Below are 23353 nucleotides of genomic sequence, written 5' to 3'. Positions count from 1 at the left end.
GTGGGCTTGTTGTCTCAGCTACTTGGGAGGCTGAGGCAGGAGAATTGCTCGAGCCTGGGAGTCTGAGGCCACCGTGAGCTGTGATCATGCTACTGCACTCCAGTGTGGATGAGAGAGTGAGACCCTGTCTCAAAAAAAGAAAAAAAAATTGGTGATTGGTAATCCATCTCTTGGTAGTTTCTGAAGAACAAGGGGCTCTTAGACCAGGATTCTGCAAAGTGCATTGCTGTTGCTCCTGGGGAAATGCTTATGTGTCTCTGATCTTGTGTCACAGGGAGAAAAAGAAACCTTATGGGAGGCCAAGGGAGAGGCCCAGAAGGCACGCAGGCCTCAGTGACAGGCTGACATCCTTTGCCCAACATCCTCCTGGGTTCCCCATACCTCCCCACACCCACCCATGAAACCCCATCCTTCTCTGCCAGGGCCACATTTACATTCTTTCCCAAAACTATTGTCTTCAAGAGACTTATTCTGGAAGTTCAAAACCAGCCTGCCAACATAGTGACATCCCGTCTCTTCAAAAACTAAAAACATTTATCAGGCATGGTGGCGCATGCCTGTAGTCTCAGCACTTTGGGAGGCTAAGGTGGGAGGAACACTGGAGCCCAGGAGTTAGATGTTGCAGTGAGCTATGATCACACCACCAAAAAAGAGCACACTCCCACGGTCTAGAGAAAGTCATCCAACAGCTTAGATTCACGTCTATTTCCCCACCAGTCTAGTGAAAAATTGAGCCCAGTGTTAAGCTGAGTCTGAGAGAGAGAGTCTCATGCAGCTGGTACTTTCATGGCCAGGATGCCAGGCCTGAGGCAACTGAGGTGACGCAGAGCCAAGGCCTCAGTCCTGGTGGGCAGATGGCTCAGAGAGTGCAGATTCTGCTTAGATACACCCCCTCCGTCCCACACCACTCCCCAGCCCCGGCCACTACCCTCTCCTTCCTGAGTACAGCAGCAGCCTTCCAGTTGGCCTCATCCTTCCGCTATTTTCTTTTCTTAGTGGGGGTATTACAGGATCAGCTTCAGACACTGCATGGAGGACTGATTGGAGGACTGAGAGGAGCCCAGAAGATAAAGCATGAAGCTGAGCCTGCCCATGTTCCTCAGGTGGCTCACAGCAACCAGAGCATCCTCCTAAAACCAAACTCTCCTCCTGTTACTCTCCTGCTTTCAGCCCCTCAAAAAAAATACACCATGCCCACATGAAAGAGTGCCCAGCTTGCTGCCCCTCCTAAGTCCGTCTCCCCATGCTCCAGCCAACCAGGCCCCTAACTCTTTCTGCCTGCAGGCTGGCCCACTGCTTCGCTCTCCCCTCACCAGTTCAAGCTTAAGGTCCCAGTCGGGGTTGCTTCATGACCACCCTTCCATCGTAATTAGTCCCCTGTGTCTTCTCTTTTCTCACATTATAGCACCTTGCTTTTTTCCTTAATGGCCCTCTTCACACTGTGCATCTATGCACTCTTACTTGTGCGATGGCTTGTTTGAAGTCCCTCTTCCCCTTACACTGGAAGCTCCATGATGGCAGTGACCGTGTTGTATTTTTGTGGCTGAATATAAATAGCCTAGTACAGTGTCTGGTGCAGAGCTGGTACTCAACAAGATTTGCTGGGTGAATGAATGGATGGATGATGGACAGATGGATGATGAATAAATGAATAGATGGCTAGGTGGATGAGTGAGTGGATAGATGGAGAGGGATGGATGAAAGATGGATGGATGGATGGATAAATGGATGGATGGATGGATGGATAGATGCTGGATGGATAGGTGGATGGATGGATAGATTGATGGATAGATATATGGATGATGGATGGAAGGATAGATGGATGATGGATGGATGGATGGTGGAGAGAGATGATGGATAGATGGATGGATGGATGGATGGATGATGGATGGCTGGGTGAATGGATGGATGTTGACTGGGTGGATGGATGATGCATGGATGGATGGATGGATGGATGGATGGATGGATGGACAGATGAACAGATGGATGGATACCTTTCAGTGTGGTAAGTATAACCACAACTATACTTATGGGTGATTGAAGAAGGTTTCCAGGAGAGTTGCTGTCTGAACTGCGTTTAGGAGAAGTGCTGACTTATCAGACAAGCAAAGGGGTAAGAAGGGCATTTTGGGCAAAAGGGATGACATGTTCAAGGAGGAGGCATGGAACACCTTGGAGAGTGCCAGAAACTCTAGGGCAGGATTTCTCAACCTTGGCTCTATTGACATTTGGGGCAGGACCATTCTCCCAGGGGTAGGGCTGGGCTGTCCTGTGCACCATGGAATACTTAGCAGCATTCCTGGACTGTTTGAGTAAAATGCCAGTAGAACCCCCCTCCAGTTGTAGCAAATAAAATGTCTCCAGACATTGCTAAATGTCCCCTAGCAGGTAAAACCACCCACTGAGAACCCTGCCCTAGGTCGGGCTGGCATTTAAGGCACAGTATGAGGGGGGTTGGGGGAAATGGAAGTCAGTGGGCCAGATAACAAAGGCTCTAGAAAGGCACAGAAAGAACTTGAAGATAAGATCCTGTGGGGTGAGAGCTGGAGATGGTTTCCATGGGAGCAGGACCTGGTCACAACACCAGGAGGCTCAGAGCAGAATGGAGGATTAAGTACAGCGAGAGGGAGAAGATGCAGGAAGCCACCCACGAGCTGGCGCTCTTTTCCCAGGACAGGTCACAATCTCTGCAACCCTGGTAGTAGGAGCACTGAACACTGTGGTGTCCTCTCTGAGGAATCACCCCAGGGCCCACCTGTAGGCCCAGGAGCCTCCCTGAGGGAGAGAGAGGCAGCTATAACCATAGATGAGGAATGCCGCATTTGGAGAAGTACTGTCCCACGGGGCGAGGCTTCTCATCCCTAAAGGCAGTGTGGCACAGAGTGGAAAGCTGAAGTGTAAGGCACACTTGGGATTCTCATCCCAGCCCTTCCACGCTTTATCTATGAAGCCTGAGCAGTCCACTCCATTGATCTGAGCCTCAGTTTCCTCATCAGTGAAATGGGTACACCAAAACCCAACTTACAGGGCTGTTGGGAAGATTAACTGAAATGACATGTGGATACCCTGCACAGCCCCTTCCGAGCCCATAGCCATGACTTCAGGCTTGTCCTCTACAGTGTCCTCTCAAAGGCTTTCTCCTGACCTTCAGATTCCATACTACTAAGGAGTGTTTAGTAGGAATGAATCTAAATATGACATTCAGTATTACACACTAGGCATGATCTGTAGTTTACATTTTCAAGAAGCAAAACTAGGACATGAGAGCAATCTGGCTGTGACATCTGTCACCCCATGACTACCAGGGTTGATTCAGCTCATCTGGCTGACTAGGCGGGTGGCCCCTTCCTCCCTCACCACTCCATGTGTGTCCCTCCCGAAGCTGCAAGCTCCATCGAAGAGGATGACCATCACCACTAGAGGAGGACCGTTCTTCGGTCAAGGGTATACAAGTTGCTATGCTCCCCTATCAGAACCTCCTAACAAGCTCTCAAGAAGCAAAACTGGCTGGGCGTGGTGGCTTATGCCAGTCGTCCCAGCACTTTGGGGGACTGAGGTGGGAGGATCACTTGAGCCTAAGATTTTGAGATCAGCTGGAAACATAGCAAGACCTTGTCTCTACAAAAATAGAAAGAAAAAATATTAGCCAGGCATGGTGGTGCAAGCCTATAGTTCCAGCAACTCAGGAGGCTGAGGCAAGAGGATCACCTGAGGCCAGAAGTCTGAGGCTGCGACAAGCTGTGGTTGTGCTGCTGCATTCTAGCCTGGGTGACAGACTGAGACCATGATGAAAGAAAGAAAGGGAGGGAGGGGAAGAGGGAGAGGGGAAGGGAGGAAGGGAGGGAGGGAGAAAAACAAAACCATGATTTAACAATGGGTTCAAACAGACTTCTCTCTGATAACCGTCTTCTCTTCAAATTCTATCTGATTGTAACCTAATCAAGGGCTGACAACTGTGAGGGCTTTTCCTTCACATCCTCTATAGCAGCCTGTGGATGAGTCCCAAAATTATCATCTTCATTTTACAGATGAGGAGGCTGAGGCTGAGGCTGAGGCTGAGGCTGAGGCAGCTTAAGAAATTCACACCCAGTTCTTGGCTAAAGTAGGCTTATAAAATCTGGAGCAGAGATTGGAACCCACCTAAAGAGGTGGTTTTAGTCTGTGCTGGTTACTGTCATACCACCCTAAGCACTTAGAGGAACTTTGATTTCTTGAGTAGAATTTACTTTTAACGCATCTGTTCTAAAGTGAGGGGAAAACTCGTGTTTAGTCTTGTAAAGATAGTAAAATCTAAATATCATCACAGAAAACTGCTCATATAATTCACCACTCAGAGAAGACAGAGCCCTCAGGGAGGAGGACGGAGTCACACTGTGGGTTAGCACTGAGTTGGGTCTAGAGACCAAGTCTGGGGACTCCCAGACCAGTTCGTTCCTCACTCATGCTGACGTGGAAAGTTCTGGAACAACACTGCCTGTGTTCTACATCCAGGATGTACTTCATCAGGTACGACGGGGAGCCCCCCCAAAAAAAGGAATTATTTTTTTGGAGGGCGGGCCCCTTGTAGTACACTCAGAATTTGTTTTTCCAGATCAAACAATCACCCAAAGTTTTTATCTGGAAGTTTTGAGGCTGCTTCACGGTTGGTGTAAGAAATGTCCTGAATTGTAGCAAACAGGTGACTGGTCCTTCCACCATGACAACACACGTGAAAACAGTGCCCTGAGTATTCAGCAGTTTTTGATCAAAAGTGGCATGACCCCAGTGCCCCACCCGCCCTATTCCCTTGACCTTGCCCCGAGCAACTTTTTTGTTGTTGTTTCCAAGCCATCTTTTTTTGTTTCCCCTTTTTTTGTTGAAAAAAGTCCTCCAAGGGAAATGTTTTGCTGATGTGGAAGAGGTGAAACAAAAATTGGCAAAAGCACTAGAAGGTAATTGATAAGTTCAAAAACTGTTTTAAGCAGTGGAAAAAGCATCTTAATAGGTGTATTATATCAATTGGAGAGTACTTTGAAGGTGACAAGTTAAAACATGTAAGAATAGATACACAAATTTTTATAAATAAATTCCAGGTTTGTTGGGGTCACCTCATATTTGCTTTGGGAAATTACTTTCTGGTTCTGTATCTGAGTCTCTTTAAAACTCAGAGCAAAATAATCACTCCCTTGTTGAGTCCCATTACCTACTGAGAATAAATGGAAATTGTGTATATGTGTGCATGCATATGCGTGTGTGTGTGTGTGTGTGTGTGTGTGTACATATAGCTTAGGACAGCATCTAGCATTTAGGAAGCACTTGAAAATGGTGCCTATTGTTCTCTTGCAGTTAGTTTTGTGCAGGGCACTTTACATAGGAGGTCACGCCTAACTTTGCTCCAGCCACTGTGAGGTAGGTGTGATTCTCCTCACATCAAAGAGAAACTGGTAAAAGGCTTTGTCATGGATGTCAGAGGGAGTCTTTGCTGTGCCCCTGTATGGATGTATCCCTGAAAGGATTTGTGGCCAAACTGGGAACCCCTGCCTGGGAGAAACCTTTGCACATGGGGTTTACCTTTCATCCTTCAGGTGGTGGGACAGCTTTCTGGTCCATCCATACTGGATGCTCAGTGGTGATCAGGCCTGTCTTCTCTCTCAAGGAAAGAATAAAGCCCTCGGAGGCGGGTGAGGGAAGTAAGAGTAGACAAAGACCACGGTGGTCTCTAGATGACCCACAGGTATGTGAAAATTTGTGAGGAGAGGAGGCCTCCCCACAATCCCTTTTCTCTGCATACCTTTCAGGGACACACAGACCTGCAAGTCTGCAGCTGTAGATCTCACAAAACCTCAATCACCCAGTCCTTTTCCTCCTCCCCAGCTTCCATTGATATCTGGGTTCAAATTCCAGGAACTCCCTTTCCTCCTTCTGCAAGTTTGGACAACCCTCCCATTTTTCATCTGTAACCATAAATACACAATCCCTGACTCCCCAAAGTAACACACATCTAAAATAGTGGTGCTCAACTTTGGCTGCACCAAAGTCACCTGGGGAGGTTTTGCTCACTTTAGTGCCTGGGTTTCATGTCCAGAGACCTCCCAGTAGAACAGTTCTGGGGCATGTTATAGAATTCAAGAGTTTTTAAAGCCCCACATGATTTTAATATGCAGTCAAAAACCAAGACCCTCCAATGCACATGTAGTAGACAATCTGTTAATACTGTCCCTTCTCATGTCTTTCCTGCTAACTGCCTGCTCAGAATTTATTTTAAAGGCTTTAACAGTTTTTCAGGCTAGCTCGGGAATGCTCTATTTCTGCCACCCCACCCTAGTATGTTCTCATGTCGACAACCTCTGCACTTTCAAAACAAATGACTCAACCCCCAGCCAATCAGCAGTCCCTTCCTCTAGATTTGGTTCTCCTTCTGTCGATTGGATGGAGTCAATTGGTTAAGACACACAATGCCCTCCTGCAGATGCCAATGAGAAAACCAAACAGATGGAACAGCCATTGTTTGCTCTCCAGTCAGGGAACTCCACCACGGGCCTCCAAACCCCTCCTCCGTGTGCAAAAGCTCACACAATAAAATCCCAATGGTCCCAGTTGGATCTTAAATGATACTGTTTCTCCACCTGGGTCCATGTGTCCAACCCCCCCCCCTTTGTATGATTCCCACCTCCACCCTCATGGACTGCGCCCATGTCAGGAGATGTGCCATCAGCCAGTCACTCATCACCAGCCACGCCTCCTCCAAGACTCTCTCCTGCAGTCACGCTGCTTCCCCAAACCTCCCCATGCCTTGCACATGCCTTAAAAATGCCTTCCCCTCCCATAGTCCACCTGGCAGGCTTTTACTCACCGTTAAAAGCCCAATTTAAATGTCCTCCTCTGCAGTCTGCCTCACCTGTTCCCCCAGTCCCATCCCCAAGTCCCCCCCCCATCTCCCCACCCCAACAGGATTTAGGTGTTTCCAACAGTGCACTCTCATCTCCTTTGCAATGCTCAGGTATAGCATTTCCCAGGAGGCATGCTATTGATTTATCATTCTGGAAAAGGGTTTTATAATGTTGTCTTTTTATAACCAACTCCTTGGATAGGGACAGGGCCTTAGCAGGTGCAAATTGAATGCTTGCTGGAGTGACTCCAATCCTCTGTCCTCATATCTATGCCAGTCAATTTTTGAAACACCCCCCCCCAAAATAATCAAGATAGATTTTCTCTGTCACCCTCTAGAAGCATATTAGCATTCATCTACTATATAAAACTTTAACAAGGAAAGATGAATTTGCTTGCCCACATAGGTAGATATGAACAGAGAAATGAAAAAACACTTACCATAAATCTGAAATGACACCAGAGGGGTCCTGTCTCTGGAAGGAATAACTACGTTTTATGAGAAAGGGAGCATATTTGGCAGATGAGGGAATGAAAGGTGGGGATGGAATTTTTGCTGCTTTATTTCCTGAGATGGGGGGATCTGGGGGGTGCTGAAGAAAGTAAGAGCACCTGCTTTACCTTTTCTGGAGCGGGCAACTGTAAGTGGTTGACCTCCAAGGGCGTGATGAGGGGGACTGTCTGGAAGCCATCCTCCACCGAAGGCGGCTTGGCTCCCTTCTCGCTGGGATTACTGTTCAGCTTCACCATCCTCACGCCTTTCTTTCCAGACCTACAACAGGCAATGGGGGTCTGGTTACAGCAGGGGGTGAGGCAGGGAGAGAGGGCTGACGACAGAGAAAATCGCACTGTCCCTAGCAGCTCCACTCGGGTGGCTCTCAGTCTAGTGATCAGTCATTGATCATCTGCTAGATTTCCTGACATGATCCCTCATTGTCCACTAAAACTTCTTTAATCAGCAAAATATGTCACCTGCCCATGGGATTCAACAGCTCTAGAATTTAGGGAACTCAAGGAAAATCCCAGACCTACACACACACAAATATTCAACCTTAAATCAAATGCCCAAGACACTAGAGCCAAATCTTCCATAGAATCTCAGTGAAAAGCGTATTCTTAGTGCAAAATGAAATCCTGTTCTTCTGGGTCCCCCTGCAGTATGATAAATTCCATCTCTCCGCTCTGGTTGCTATTTTATTAAATTGGTTTTCATCAGCAATCCCCTTAAAACACAATAAATTACATTCAGTGTCTCTATGTGTAATGTGTGCCCTGTTACATCATAGGTAGATTGTACAGGAGGTGCATTTCCTAAAACAACAACCAAAAAAAAAAAGCTGGCTTGAACCCGATCCTGCTATTCAGCCATGGATTGCCTCCATTTCCTCAATAGCGAAGGGCCATTTCTTTTCTTTCTTTCTTTCTTTCTTTTTTTTTTTTTTTTTTGTTCCATGGAAAGTTAGCAGCCCCCATATTGCTAGATTGCCAACTAAATAAACAAATCACATTTATTCATCTCCAGATCCCTTGGAAGTCAAGCGGTGCTCCCCTCCTACCCCCCAAATCTCAGCACAACTGAATTTCTGGTATCAATTCTGCTGATGGAACATTGTTAGACAAAACGAGGTTGTTGTGGGGATGATGGGGTGATGAGAGGATGGGAGGTATTGGGGAGTGGTCGGAGCAAAAAAAATGCCTACTTACGGTGCTGCGCTCTTGAGGGTTGGAGCAGATTCAAGCCAATTTGAAGCGGAGGAGGACAGCCTGGAGTCCTCCCTCCTCAGCCGGTGCTCGTGGTGCTGAAAGGACAGCGCCTCGCGTGTGTCAGGATCGGAGCTTCCGAGCGAGGCGGGAGCGCGCGGGGAAGAGCTCCTGGCAGCTGCCTGCCTGCCTGCTCGCTCGCGCCCCCTCCCACCGGGGACGGGCTCCCACACCATCTGTCATCTGGCACCACCTGCTGTTTCTTATGCATGGCCACAACCGCTGGATGGGACAAAACGGCTTCAAGAAAGCGGGAGGGATTCTGGCCACGTTCAAAAAAAAAAAGAAAAAAAAAAACAATTAATATGCACCATGTAACAAGTATTCCTTGAGCCTTTGGGGAAACTGGAAAAGCAGGCGCATCCGTGAGGGGGAGAGATCGCCTCCTGAGGCTTTCCAGAACAATACAGTGAAACACAGAATGGTTCAAGACCTCCCTGTGCTCTGACCCGTGGTCAGGAGAAAAGGCAAACTGATATCGATTGTGTATCTCTCAGGCAGCAGGCACTTCCCCAGCCTCCTTCCGACTGTTTCCCGCGTTTGCAAAATGTGGCGTCTAATGGTGACTATGTGATGGAATCAGTGTGAGGCATAAGTGGGACAGCACAGGGGAAACAATGGGTACAGAACAGGCCACGTGGCAAGCCTTGCATGAACATGAGCTTCTGCTGTCACCATCGTGCTGGGATCATCCATGCCCGCTAAGGGAACAGGGTCAGAAGAGGACCTGACCTGGGATTTGAAACCTGATCCATTGCCACCAAAGTTTGGGGGTTTTTTGTCTGTCTTTATTTCAGTAGCTTTAGGGGGTACAAATAGTTTTTGGTTCCATGGATGCACTGCATAGTGGTAAGGAAGTCTGGGCTTTAAGTGTATCTACTACCTGTGCACATTGTACCCAACGGGTGATTTTCCATCCCTCCACTTCTCCCCCCTCCCCTCCTGAGTCTCCAGTGTCCATGACACCATTCTCTACACCTTTGCAGAACCTTAGTTTAGCTCCCACTTTTAAATGAGAACATGTGGTGTTGGGTTTTCGGTTTCCGAGTTAGTTCACGGAGGATGACGCTCTCCAGTTCCATACAAGTCATCATTTCACTCGTTTTGACAGTTGAATAGTATTCCATAGTGCATATGTGCCACATTTTCATTATCCACTGATTGGTTGATGGGCATTTAGGTTGATTTCACATCATTTCAATTGTGAATGAACATGTGAGTGCCGGTGTCTTTTTTTATATAATGAGCCTCTGTTTCTTTAGGTAGATACCTAGTAGTGGGATTGCTGGATCAAATGGTAGATCTACTTTTAGTTCTCTGAGAAATCTCCACACCGATTTTCATGAAGATTGTACTAATTTACACTCCCACCAACAGTGTGTAATCATTTTCACCCACATCCATGACAGCATCTAATGGTTTTCTGAAATTTTTAAATAACGGTCATTCTGACTGGTGTTAGGTGGTATCTCATTGTGGTTTTAATTTGCATTTTATTGATAATTAGTGATGTTGAGCTGTTTTTTCATGTTTGCTAACCATTTTATATCTTTTTTAAGAGATGTCTGTTCGTGTCATATGCTTATATTTTTAATGAAGTTGTTTTCTTTTTTTCTTGATGGTTGAGTTCTTTGTAAATTCTGGGTATTTGTCCTTTGTCAGATGGATAGTTTGCAAATATCCTCTCCCATTCTGTAGATCGCCTCTTTGTTCTGTTGATTATTTATTTTGCTACATTGCCACCAACGTGTTTATCCAACCCAGGGCATCATATGGTTTCCAAGTTGGTGTCTGGAATCAAACAGGACAAAGTCCTAGTGTCAGCTCTACCAAACTCGGGTTGTATGACTGTTGACATTTTGCATTCCCTCTCTAAACCTTACTGATGTTGTGAGAATAATAACAACTCCCTTACAGAGTGACTATGAGAATCAGAAGAGATTGTACTCAAGGAAACCCCTTGTAACTTGGGGGCCAAGGTTCAGAATGGTTGAATTATTTCATCCCTAGGAATTTCTTCTACAGTCTCTTCCAATCCTCTGAAGTCAAGCTGGTTTCTCCTAACTGTGGTTCAAACCACTGTTGGTTGTTCATCCCCAGCTACAGTGCTGCTTATGGGGCACTTTATGAGGCCAGCTGCTTAGCATTTGTAATAGCATCCTTTTTTGCTTTCAAAAGCATTCTGGTTTGAGTGATCAATTGTTTGGTCACCCTAATTAATACTCAAGTGCTAAGTGTATACTCTACTAAACTAAAAGGCCAAGAGGAAAAAATGTATATATTAGCTGTATTTTTCAGTAATGAAATTGATATGCATATACATGTGAGACGGGGGGAGAAAGAGAGAGAGAGGGAGAGAGAAATGTTTCTGATACAATAAAGGCTATAACACACCAGACCTCTACAGGGCAATATTAATAGGAACATGCATATAGATGAGAAGGAGGTGCTTCAGTTAGCATTAGTCTCCCATCCTCTCCTTTCCAAAGGCCTAGATGATTTTCAGGCACAGTCACTGTCTAGGGACAACACGATGTAGACAACCACATGGAACCAATTGTGAACACTTGTGTCCAGTCCTATTGTTGCTACCTTCAAAAGAAAAAGAGGTTCCCTTTGACATGTCTTGTGATTGATTCACATGCAGAAATCACACTTCTAACAATTCCAAGCCAAGCTCCTACACAGCAAAGGAAACAATTAACAGTGAAGAGACAACCTACAGAAAGGAAGAAAATATTTGCAAACTATGCATCTGACAAGGAGTTAGTATCCAGAATATTAAGGGACTTAAACAACTCGATAACAAAATAATAATAATATTTTTAAATCGGTAAAAGACTTGAATAGACATTTCTCTAAAGAAAACATACAGATGGTTAACACATATCAAAAAAGTGCTCAGCATCACTAATCATCATGGAAATACAACTCAAAACCTACAATGAGATAGCACTTCACCACAGTTAGAATGGCTATTATCCAAAAGTCAAAATACAATAATTGCTCAAGGTCTGCTTATGAGTGAGAACATGTGATACTCGGCTCTTTGTTTCTGTGATACATCACTCAGTATTATAGACTCTAAGTCCATCCAGGTTGCTGTGAAGTTTATGATGTTGTCCTTCTTTATGGCTAATTATCATCATAATATTCGATCATGTAAATGTACATCTTTTTTTACCCCAGTCCTCTTTTGATGGGCAGCACGGTTGGTTCCATGTTCTTGCTACTGTGAACAGTGGTATGATAAATATACATGTGCAGGTATCTTTTTCAGAGTGATTTGAGTTCTTCTGGGTATATTCTCAGGGAGATTGCAGGGTCATATAGAAGGTTGATTTTTAGGTCTTTTAGGAATTGCCACACTGTTTTCCACAGAGGCTGTACTGTACTAGTTTACACTCCCACCAACAGTGTGGAAGTGTTCCCTTTTTACCACACCCTTTCCAGCATCTGTTGTTTTTGAGTTATTGATAATGGCCATCCTGACTGGAGTTAGGTGGTATCTCAGTGTGGTTTTAATTTGCTTTTCTTTGATGACTAGTGAGGTTAAGCATTTTTTCATGTATCTGTTGGCTGTTCATATGTCTTCTTTTGAGAAGTGTGTATTCGTATCTTTTTCCCACTTTGTGCTGTTTGTTTTTTTATTTTCAGCATGTTTGAGTTCCTTGTAGATCCTAGATGTTAGGCCTTTGTCAGACATACAGTTGGCAAATATTTTGTATTGTAATACTATAAGAAAAGGATTGGCAGTAGTGGGAAACTGCTAGGGCTGGGGTGGAGGGTGCTGGGAGGCAGGACTGGCAGTAGTAGGAGTCTGGTGGAGGAAGGAGGACACACCTCATCATTAAGGGTACCTGCATAATGAACATTTGTATACCTAACCCTGAATTGTACCTCACAACTTTAAAATTAAAAAAAAATTAAAAGAGAAAAAAAAAACATGTTACCACTGAGGAAAACTGAGTGAAGGGTAATTAGGACCTTTCTGTATTATTTTGATAACTTCCTGCTAATCTTTTATCTTATTTCAAAATAAAAAGCTAAAAAAACCACTAAATTTTATTAAAATGTTCAAAATCATGTATTTATATTTTTTAAAAAGCCAAAAAACAACAAATGCTGGCATGAATGTGGAGAAAGGGTAACTCTTATATCCTGCTAGTGGAAATATAAATTAGTACAGCCATTATGCAAAACAGTAGAGAGTTTCCTTAAAATATTAAAAACAGAACTACCATATGATCCACTCTCACTAGTGGGTCTACAGCCAAAGAAAATAAAATCAGTATGTTGAAGAGACATCTGCCCTCCCAGGTTCATGGAAGCACCATTCACAATAGTCATGATATAGAATCAACCTAAATGGCCATCAATGAACGAATAAAGAAAATGTGGTATATGTATACAATGGAAAACTACTCGGCCATAAAAAATGAAATGTTGATATTTGTGGTAACGTGGATGAATCTGGAGGACAAATGTTAAATGAAACCAGCCAGGCACAGAAGAACAACTACTGCATGATCTCACCCACAGGGGAATCTAAACAAGTTGATCTCATAAAAATAGAGAGTAGACTAGTGGTTAGCAGAAGCTGGAGACAGTAGAGAGAAGGGGAGGGGGTTGATTGGTTAAGGGTACAAAGTTACAGTCAGATAGGAGGAATATGTCCTGGTGTTCTATTGCACAGCAAGGTAACTGCGGCTAACAATACTGTTTGTACTTTTAAATAGCATAAGAAAACTGGGCATAGTGGCACATGACTGTAATCCCAACACTTTTGGAGGCCAAGGCGGGAGATTGTTTGAGTCTAGAAGTTCGTGAGCAGCCTGGGTAACATACCAAGACCTCATCTCTACAAAAAGTCAGAACACTAGCCAGGTATGGTGGTGCATACCTGTAGGCCCAGCTACTCCGGAGGCTAAGGCAGAAGGATCACCTAAGCCCAGAAGGTCAAGGTTGCAGTGAGCTGTGATTGTGCCACTGCACTCCAGCCTGTATAACAGAGTGAGACCCCAACTCATAAAAAAATAGTTAAAAGATAATTTTCAATATTTTCACACAAAGAAAGGTAAATGACGGAAGAGATGGATATACTAAATACCCTGGCCTGATCATGATACATATATACACCTGTCAGAGCATCACATTATACTGTATCAATGTACATGATTATTGTGTGTCAACTAAGAACAAAATGTAAAAAGTAATTCCAAGCCAAGGTCCTAAGCATTTAGTAAGGCCCAGGAGAAGGGCCTGTCTCACGGCAGTGGGAAACACAGGTGTCCTGATATGAAAGGCCAGGAGAGGAGATGCAGAAAAAACAGGGGCTGGGATGATGTGGAAGATGATCTCCTTGTTGAAGAGTTTCTTGTCTTCTCTCTCTCTCTCTCTTTCTCTCTCTCTCTCTCCTAGTTATTTGGAAATATACAATAGATTGTTGTGAACTATAGTCAGTCTACTGTGAGATGTTCTTAACATAATAAACTATTATTCTGCTCTGAAGTTCTTTAAAATGTATTTGACAGTTAGAAACAGAAATGCTGGCATTGTCCAATGAGTCTTTTAGTGTATGTAGATGTCATATATAGGATGTAGATGTAATACATAAGATGACTGCAACACAGAGTGGAGGCTGGCCGGGCGTGGTGGCTCACACCTATAATCCCAGCACTTTGGGAGGCTGAGGTGAGAGGACTGCCTGAGTCCACGGGTTTGAGAACAGCCCAGGTAACTTGGCGAGACCTCATCTCTACAATAAATCAAAAAATTAGCCAGGCATGGCGGAGCGTGCCTGTAGTTCCAGCTACTTGGAAGGCTGAGGAGGAAGGATCACTTGAGTCCAGCAGGTCAAGGCTGCGGTGCCCATGAGAGTGTCGCTGCACTCCACCCTGGGCAACAGAGTGAGACTCCAACTCAAGAAAAAAAAAGAGTGGAAGCCAAAATGACGGTAGGAATGTTTCCATATCACACTTGAAGTGATTAAAAACATGGATTCCAACTAAACTGTGAAGTTAAATAGGTCTATCATGATTTCTAGGGCAAAAAAATATACAAAAAGATACAACCAAATGCAATAGATAATTTAAAATAGGATACAAAACAGTTTAGATAGCCAAAAGAAGCCAAAAAGGGGGAGACAGAAACAAAAAATTAAGGGAACAGAAGAAAAGTAATGCAATAATAGACAAATATAAATGTAATTACATTAGATGTAAATGATGTAAGCAATCAATTAAAAACAAGAATTTGTCAAAATTGAGGAAAAATATGAACCACATATACACCATTCAACAAGAAATTTACTTCAAATATAAAAATAAATAAATCATCTGGGCTCGGTGGCTCAGCTTGTAATCCCAGCACTTTGGGAGGCCGAGGTGAGTGGATTGCCTGAGCCCGCAGGTTTGAGACCTGCCTGGGCGAATTGGCGAGACCTCATCTCTACAATAAATCAAAAACTAGCCAGGTGTAGTAGCGCACACCTGTAGTCCTGGCTTCTTGGAAGGCTGAGGAGGAAGGATCGCCAGAGCCCAGCAGGTCGAGTCTGCAGTGGCTGGGAGCATGCCACTGCACTCCAGTCTGGGTGATGGAGTGAGACTCCGACTCAAAAATAAATAAATAAATAGATCGGTTAAAACTAAAGGTAGGGACTTTCAGCTTTTAGCCCAGAGAAAGCCAGGGTGCAACTCTCTTCTGTCACTCCTTGTCTGGTTTTATCTAACACCGGCCACCTCTTCCAGCCTGTTCCGGTTCAACCACGACAAGATCAAAGTTGTGTACCTGAGGCTACACCGGTGGGGAATTTGGTGTTACATCTGCCTTGGCCCCTAAAATTAGCCCCCCGGATCTGTCTCCAAAACAAATCGGTAGACTGGTTACTAAAAAGACCTAAGGATACACACAGGTCCAGATTGAGGTGGTACATTTTAATTTTACCTCTGCCCTGATCATCAAAGTTCTTGAAAAATTGCCTAGAGACAGAAAGGAGCAGAAAAACAGTAAGCAGAGCGGACAAAGCACTTTTGATGTTATTGTGAACATTGTCTGACAGACACAACACTGCTCTTTAAACTAGAGAACTCTCTGGAACCCTTAGAGATCTCCTGGGGACTGCCTAGTCTGTGGACTACAACATTGATAGCCACCATCCTAGATCATAAATGGCATCATAGATGACATCAGCCATGGTGTAGTGGAATGTCCAGCTAGTCAGGAACTACAAAATAAAATATGTCAATAAAGAACCATTTGCAACCAAGGCGGGGCGCAGCGGCTCACACCTGTAATCCCAGCACTTTGGGAGACCAAGGTGAGAGGATTGTCTGATCCCAGGAGTTCAAGACCAGCCTGGGCAACATGGCAAGACTTCATCTCTACAATAAATCAAAAAGTTAGCTGGGCGTGGTAGAGCATGCCTGTAGTTCCAGTTACTTGAAGGATTGAGGTGGAAGGATAGCCTGAGCCCAGGAGGTCAAGGCTATGGTGGCTGTGAGTATGCCACTGCACTCCAGCCTGAGCAACAGGTTAAGATTCTGACTCAAAACAACAAAAGATAAACAAATAAAAGCCCCCCAAAATGAATTACTTGACAAGAAAACAGCAAGGGATGAAAAAAGATACACCGTGAGAACACTAACCAAAAAAAAGCTGAAGTAGCTATATTAATATCAAAGTAGAGTACAGAGAAAGAAACTTAGCAGCAGTAAAGGTGGACATTACATATGATAAAAGAGCCAATTCACTAAGACATAGTGATCCTAAATGAACATGAGCCTAATAACAAAGCTTCAAGATACATGAAGAAAAACCAACAGAACTGAAAGAAGAAATAGACAAAAGCACAATTATAGTTGGAAACCTTATACTTCTATCTCCTTAATTGGCTGATAGAGCAACTAGAAAGTCAGCAAGGATAGAGAGCAGAGTTTTTTAGTTTCAGGACTATTAAAGTTTGTGACCAGATCATTTACTGGGGAATTTGTCCTGTGTATTGTAAGATGTTTAGTAGTGCTACTGAGCAAAAAGAGCTCACTGGCCGATGTACTAGAAGCCAATACCATGACACTGGGTTTCTGAGAAAAGGAAAGCTTTTTATTGCAAGTTAATTAACAAGGAGACAGGAGTCCTGCTCAAATCTGTCTCTCTGTGCTGGCTTCAAGGCAGTAGTAATTTTATTAGAAAAAGTTTATAGGGTGGATTCTGGAAACAGTAGGTGCTGGTGGAAGGAAAGGGGAGGTCTAGAAGTTCTCAGACACATGCAGTTATCTCTTCATGCTTCCTCGTGGGTCCTATTGCCATTTTGAGGAGGGTTGGTATGAAACATGGTGGAAATTCAGGTTGTGACTGTCAGCAAGTCCAGTCCATGCATATTCCAGTTGGCCATATTGCTTCCACTAGCTCTCAGCCAGTGTTGATCTTTTACAAGAGGAGGGAGCCTCAGCATCCGGCAAGTTGTTTCTTTTGTTTGTTTGTTTTATCTACCATTCTGCAAATTCAATAATTTCTGCTAGCCATTGGCTTCTTTAACTCTCAGAGATGGTTTCGGCAGCATCCCTGACTTCTACTGCCAGATACCAGCAGCAGCCTCCTACAAAGTATGACAATCAAAAGTGTTTCCAAACATTGACAATATCCCCTGGGAAAAGGGGAGCAAACCACTCCCATCTGAGAACCACTGCTATAGAGGGATGGAGCAACATCATCAGTTAACTGAACCCAACTGACATTTATAGACAACTTCCCCCAACAATAGAAGAATAAACACTTACGTGCACATAAAACACTCACCAAGATGGACCATATCCTGAGGTATAAAATGAACTTGAATGACTTTTTTATTGAAATGATACATAGAGTGTTCTCTGACCAAAACTTGATGACAGAATAATAACAGGAAAATCTCCAAACAGTTCGAAATTTACCAACACACTGTCAAATAATCCACATATTAAAGAAAAAGCCTCAAGGGAGGATAGAAAATATTTCAAATGAACAAAAATAAATATACAAGGCATCAAAATTTGGGGAGCATAGCTAAAGTAGTGCTTAGATGAACATTCACAACTTTGAAGCTGTATATTACAAAAGAAAAAAGATTTCAAATAAATACTCTAACCTATCACTCAGGAAAAAAAAGAGAAGAACAAACCCAATGTAAGAAGAAAGAGATAATAAAGAGTAAAAATCAAGAAAGTTGAAAGCAGAAAAACAGGAAAACAAATCAATGAAGCCACAGCTGTTTCTTCAGAAGATTGGTAAATTTGTTAAACTTCTAGAAAGAGTGACAAAGAGAAAAGAGAATGCACAAATTACCGGTATCATGGATGAAAAAAAGATGACACTACAGAGAATGCAAACATTCACAGGATAATAAGGGGCTACTACAAACAGTGCTACGGACATAAATTTGATGGAGCAGATTAAGGGGACCAATTCCTCAAAAGTCACAAATTGTCACAACTCACCAACAATGAAAGTGTAACTAAATAGTCCTAACCATTAAGAAAATTGGGGCAGGGCATGGTGGCTCATGCCTGTAAGTTCAGCACTTAGTGAGGTTGAGGTGAGAGGATCGCTTAAGCCCAAGAGCTTGAGATCAGCCTGGGCAATATAGAGATACCTCATTTCTACAAGAAATTTTTTTTAAAAATAACTGAGCGTGGTGGGATGTGTCTGTAGTCCCAACAACTTGGAAGGCTGAGGCAGAAGGACTTCCTGAGCCTAACAGGCTGGGCTGTAGTAGTCGCCATCGTGCCACTGCAATTCAGCCTGGGCAAGAGGGTAAGACTCCAATTCAAAAACAAAAATAAAGAAGGAAAGAAAAGAAAATTGAATCTGTAGTTAAAATCTTCCCCCAAAAGATAATCTTCAAGCCCAGATGGCTTTAGTAGTGAATTTAATCAAATAATGGTTTTAAATAATGCCAGGTCTACACAATCTCTTATAGAAGAGGAAGTAAACAGGTCTCAATTCATTCTATGAGGCCAGCATGACCCTGATCCCAAAACCAAAGACAGCACGAAACAAAGAGCCTCATGAACACAGGTGCAAAAATCTTCAACAAAACATTAGAAAATTAAATCTAGCAATAGACAATAATAATAATACACCATGAACAAACGAGCTTTATCCTAGGAGTGCAATTGATAGAGAAAAGGCACTTAATAAAATGTAACATCTGTGTACAACAAAAACTTGGAAAGGAACAAACACCCCCCACCATGAAAGGTATCTTTAAAAAAGAAAAAGTGAATGCCATGCTTAATGTTGGAAGACTGAATGCCTTCCTCATAAGATCTGGAACACAGAAAGAACAAGCACCCGTTTTTTCTAGGATGCTGATTATGTGTACATCAGACCTTGTCCCAACATGTCTTATGGCTTTTTGTATATTGTCCATCTTTTCTATTTCTACTCCCTGATTTAATCTAGATTTTTTAGTCGGGGTCTTGCTCAGTCACCCAGGTTGGAGTGCAGTAGCACGATCATAGCTCACTGGAGCCTCAAACACCTAGGTTCAGCCTCGAGTAGCTAGGACTACAGGCACACCATCACACCCAGATTCTTGTTTATTGATTTATTTGTTTGTTTGTTTAGTAGACATGAGATCTCCCTATGTTGCCTAGGCTGGTCTCAAACTCCCGGTCTCAGTGATCCTCCCGCCTCCACCTCCAAAGTGCTAAGATTACAGGTGTGAGCCACTGCACCCAGGTATGATACATTATTATTCACCAAAATCCAAGGTTTACATTAGGGTCCACTTTGTATCATGCCTTCTAGGGTTTTTGGAAAATGTATAATGACATGTATTCATCATTACAGTATCATACAGAAGAGTTTCGCTGCCATAAAAATACCCTGTGACCCACCTAGTCCCTCCACCTTCTGAATTCTTGGTTATAAATTTGCCTTTCTCAGAATATCATGTAATTGGAATCATACAGTATGCTGCCTTTTTAGAGTGGCTTCTTTCATTTAGTAGTATGCATTTGAGGTTTCTATATGTCTTTTAATGATTTTATAATTCCTGTGTCTTTATCACTAAATAATATTCCATTGCCTGGCTGCACCACACTGTATTTATCCATTCCCCAACAGAAAGTCATCTTGATTGTCTCCAAGTTCCTGTTGGTCAACATTAGCATTGGTGCTTTAGCAGCATTCTCCAACCATTTTGGCATCCGGGATCAGTTTTGTGGAAGACAATTTTTCCACGAGCTGGGAAGGGGGACAGCAAGCAGGGGATGGTCTGGGGATGATTCAAGCACATAACATTTGTTGTGTACACTTTATTTCTATTATTATTGCATTGTAAGATAAAATGAAATAGTTATACAACTCACTATAAAAAGAAGAAGGACAAGAGTGGTAAATAAAATAATGGGCATGCCACATGTGGACTAATAAGTGTTGGATTCTGGCTTAAAGTCTGCCACCAGATGCAGCTGTACAATTGAAGAACATCAGCTTTCTTACCACTCACTGATAGGGTTTTGATATGAGTCTGCAAGCAATTGATTTACTATGGTCTCTGTGCAGTCAGATCTCACAGCTAATGTTAATCTATATTTGCAGCCACTCCCCAGCACTAGCATCACTGCCTTAGCTCCACCTCAGATCCTCAGGCATTAGATTCTTATAAGGAGTGCACAACCTAGATCCCTTGCATGCTCAGTTCACAATAAGGTTCACACTCCTATGAGAATCTAATGCCTCTGCTGATCTGACAGGAGGTGGAGCTCAGACAGTAATGCAACTAGTGTAACCAATGAAACTTCATTTGCCTGCCCACTGCTCACCCACCTCCTGCTGTGCAGCCCAGTTTCATAACAGGAACTGGTCCATGGCCTGGGGGTTGGGGACCCCTGCTTTAGATTTTAGCCATTCTAATAGATATGTGGTGGTAGCTTGTTGCTTTAAACACTGTTGTTGTTTTTTTTAATTTTGATCAAAATTTTAGTGGTTATCAGCAGAATTACTGCAAAAACAAGCTTCTCAACCATCCCAAAGAATTTGAGGCGGGAAGTGGTGGCTCATACCTATAATTCCAGCACTTTGGGAGGCTGAGGCAGGAGGATTGCATAAGCCCAGGAATTCAAGACCAGCCTGGACAACACAGTGATACCTCATCTCTACAAAAATAAAATTAGTCAGATATGGTGGCACATACCTGCTGTCCCAGCTACTGGGGAGACTGAGGCACAAGGATCTCTTGAGCCCAGGAGACTGAGGCTGCAGTGAGCCATTATTGTGCCACTGCATTCCAACCTGGGTGACAGAGTGAGACCCCAGTTCAAAAAAAGGAGGAGGAAGAGGAAGAGGGGAAGGGGAGGAGGAGCGGGGGTGGGGAGAAAAATTTGAGACTTGCTCTCTCAGGTTCTCAGTTAAAAAATTCTGAGGAAAGGTTCTGATGGGCCCAAGTAGAGTCTAGTCAGTGCCCACTTCTGACAAGGGAAATGAGATTTTTAAGATGACAACTCTAATCAAGCCACATGGTTAAACTGGGTAAAAGTATTTCTTAGAAGAAAGGGAGGGAACACGTTTAAAAAATGGGAAAAGGCATTGAGCCATCCAAACAACAAGCGTCTACCACAATGCCATGCTGAAGAGTGCAAACCTTACCAACTGTACCCTCAGCCTAGTAACACATCCTAAAGACAGTATATGGGCATTGACCTGAATGAAACACAGAAACAACTATTCATTTGAACATCATCCTTGCTAGGATTTTACTATAATAACTTATAAGAATATTTAAAAATCATCCATGTCTTTAGAGTATCATGCATTGTTTTCAGTTATAATTTTTAAATTGATATTGTTTTCACATGCTTGTCATCATGTTTCTTAATAATTGTGAGTATAAGCCGGACACGGTGGCTCAGGACTTTGGGAGGACAAGATGGGAGGAATGCTTGAGCCCAGGAGTTTGAGACCAGCCTGGGAAACATAACAAGACCTCGTATCTATAAAAACAAATGTAAGCCAGGCTTGGTGGCTCAGCCTGTAATCCCGTGCCTTTGGGAGGCTGAGGTGAGTGTATTGCCTGAGCCCGCAGGTTCGAGACCCGCCTGGGCAATTGGCAAGGCCTCATCTCCACAATAAATCAAAAATTAGCCGGGCGTGGCAGCGCGCGCCTGTAGTTCCAGCTACTTGGAAGGCTGAGAAGGAAGGATCGCCAGAGCCCAGCAGGTCGAGGCTGCGGTGGCCGGGAGTGGCCCCTCGCACTCCAGTCTGGGTGACAGAGTGAGACTCCATCTCAAAAAAAAAAAAAAAAACAAATGTGAGTGTAATATGGAAATGAAGGGTATAGTGTCTGAGGTCAAATTCCAGCTCTGCCACTTGCTAGATTTATGCCCTTAGGGAAGTTATTTAGTCTCTCTGTGCCTCAACTTCCTCATCGTACATTGAGGATACTACTCATACTTACCACATTGGGTGGTTAATAGGATTAGGTGAGTTAATGTATGCAAAGTGCTTAGAACACATGTAAGCGCAAAACAAATATTTATTCTTATTAATTTATTATCAGGTAAGTCTTCTTAAGAACCAGCTCTTACATTAATCAGTGGTATTGTTTTAGTTTTCTAATATGTTAATTTCTACTTTTTAAAAATTATTTTCTTCTTCTTGCTTTCCTTAAGTTTATTTTTGTCTTTTGAACTTCCTGGGACAGATATCTCGCTTATCAGATTGCCTTCTTCCTGTCTGATAATGAAATAAGTTAATAATATTACTTTAATTTACCTCTGCTGACTGCTGCTTTCTCATAATCACTCATCAAGTATTTTATGACTGAGGATTTGCTTCTTTCTTTGACTCCAGAGTTGTTTCTAAAATGGCTTTGGTTTGTTTCCACTTCAAAAGGCTTGGTTTTGCGTGTTGCTAAATGCATGTCTTTTGAGAGGAGTCTCTAGTGTTATTGCATGTGGCTCAGGGGCATGGTCTTTTCTGCTCTGGAGAATATATTCAATTCTCTTGTGGCCTAATGTATGAACTATTTCTGCTAACATTCTCTGGACATTAGGAAAGAAGTCATATTCTCCACAAATGCAGATTTTTATGCATAACTATTAAATCCTGTCATTAGTTTCACTATTTAAATCTTCTCTGCCCTCGTTTATTTATTTGCTTGATCTGTCAGGAAATGAGAGAGGGGTGTTTCTATTTCCCATTATTGCTGCAAAGTTTTTCCTTGCATTAAAATTATGATATTTGGCACATAGTACCATGATGTCACACCTTCTTGTGCATTTTGCTTTTATGGCTGCAAAATGACCTATTAGGCCTATTTAGCATTTTGTGAGTTGAATTGTTTTTAGTCTAAAATGCATGGCCAAGTGTGGTGGCTTGGCACCTTTAATCCCATCACTTTAGGAGGTTGAAGAGGAAGGATTGCTTGAGCCCAGTAGTTCGAGACCAGCCTAGGCAACATAGCTAGAACTAGCCTCTACAAAAAAAAAATCAAAAAAACTAGCCAGGCATGGTGTTGTGTGCCTGCAGTCCCAGCTACTCAAAAGACTGAGGTGGAAGGACCGTCTGAGCACAGGAGGTCAAGGCTGTGGTGAGCTATGATTGTGTTGCACTTCAGCCTGGGCAACAGAGTAAGACTCCGACCCAAGAATTAAAAAATGGTTTGAATTTGCTCTTCCCAATTTTTATATAATAATTGGACTTTCTTTCTTCTCTAGGTCATTATAAATAATCTTTCAATATG

At 43.3% G+C, this 23353-nt stretch overlaps 1 protein-coding gene across 4 annotated transcripts in view; it reads right to left on the bottom strand.

The window, feature by feature from the left end:
- NSG2 (neuronal vesicle trafficking associated 2) overlaps positions 1-8802 on the bottom strand; it is a 69610-nt gene extending 60808 nt beyond the window's left edge. The window contains exons 1-2 of one of the 4 annotated variants that reach the window (XM_008063289.1): positions 8572-8802; positions 7489-7639 (exon numbers count right to left, since the gene is read on the bottom strand). In XM_008063289.1, the coding sequence (XP_008061480.1) occupies positions 7489-7617 (129 nt within the window). In that variant the 5' untranslated portion in view covers positions 7618-7639; positions 8572-8802. Of the gene's footprint in view, positions 1-7488; positions 7695-8215; positions 8287-8567 lie in introns of those variants that run through there. The other 3 variants (XM_021715134.1, XM_021715133.1, XM_021715135.1) reach the window with 3 other exon arrangements.
- Positions 8803-23353: the final 14551 nt, after the last annotated feature.

Source organism: Carlito syrichta, unplaced genomic scaffold, assembly GCF_000164805.1.
Source record: "Carlito syrichta isolate Samal-C Ts95f unplaced genomic scaffold, Tarsius_syrichta-2.0.1 Scaffold306712, whole genome shotgun sequence".
Taxonomy (NCBI): domain Eukaryota; kingdom Metazoa; phylum Chordata; class Mammalia; order Primates; family Tarsiidae; genus Carlito; species Carlito syrichta.
This window is presented reverse-complemented; position numbering and strand designations above follow the sequence as displayed.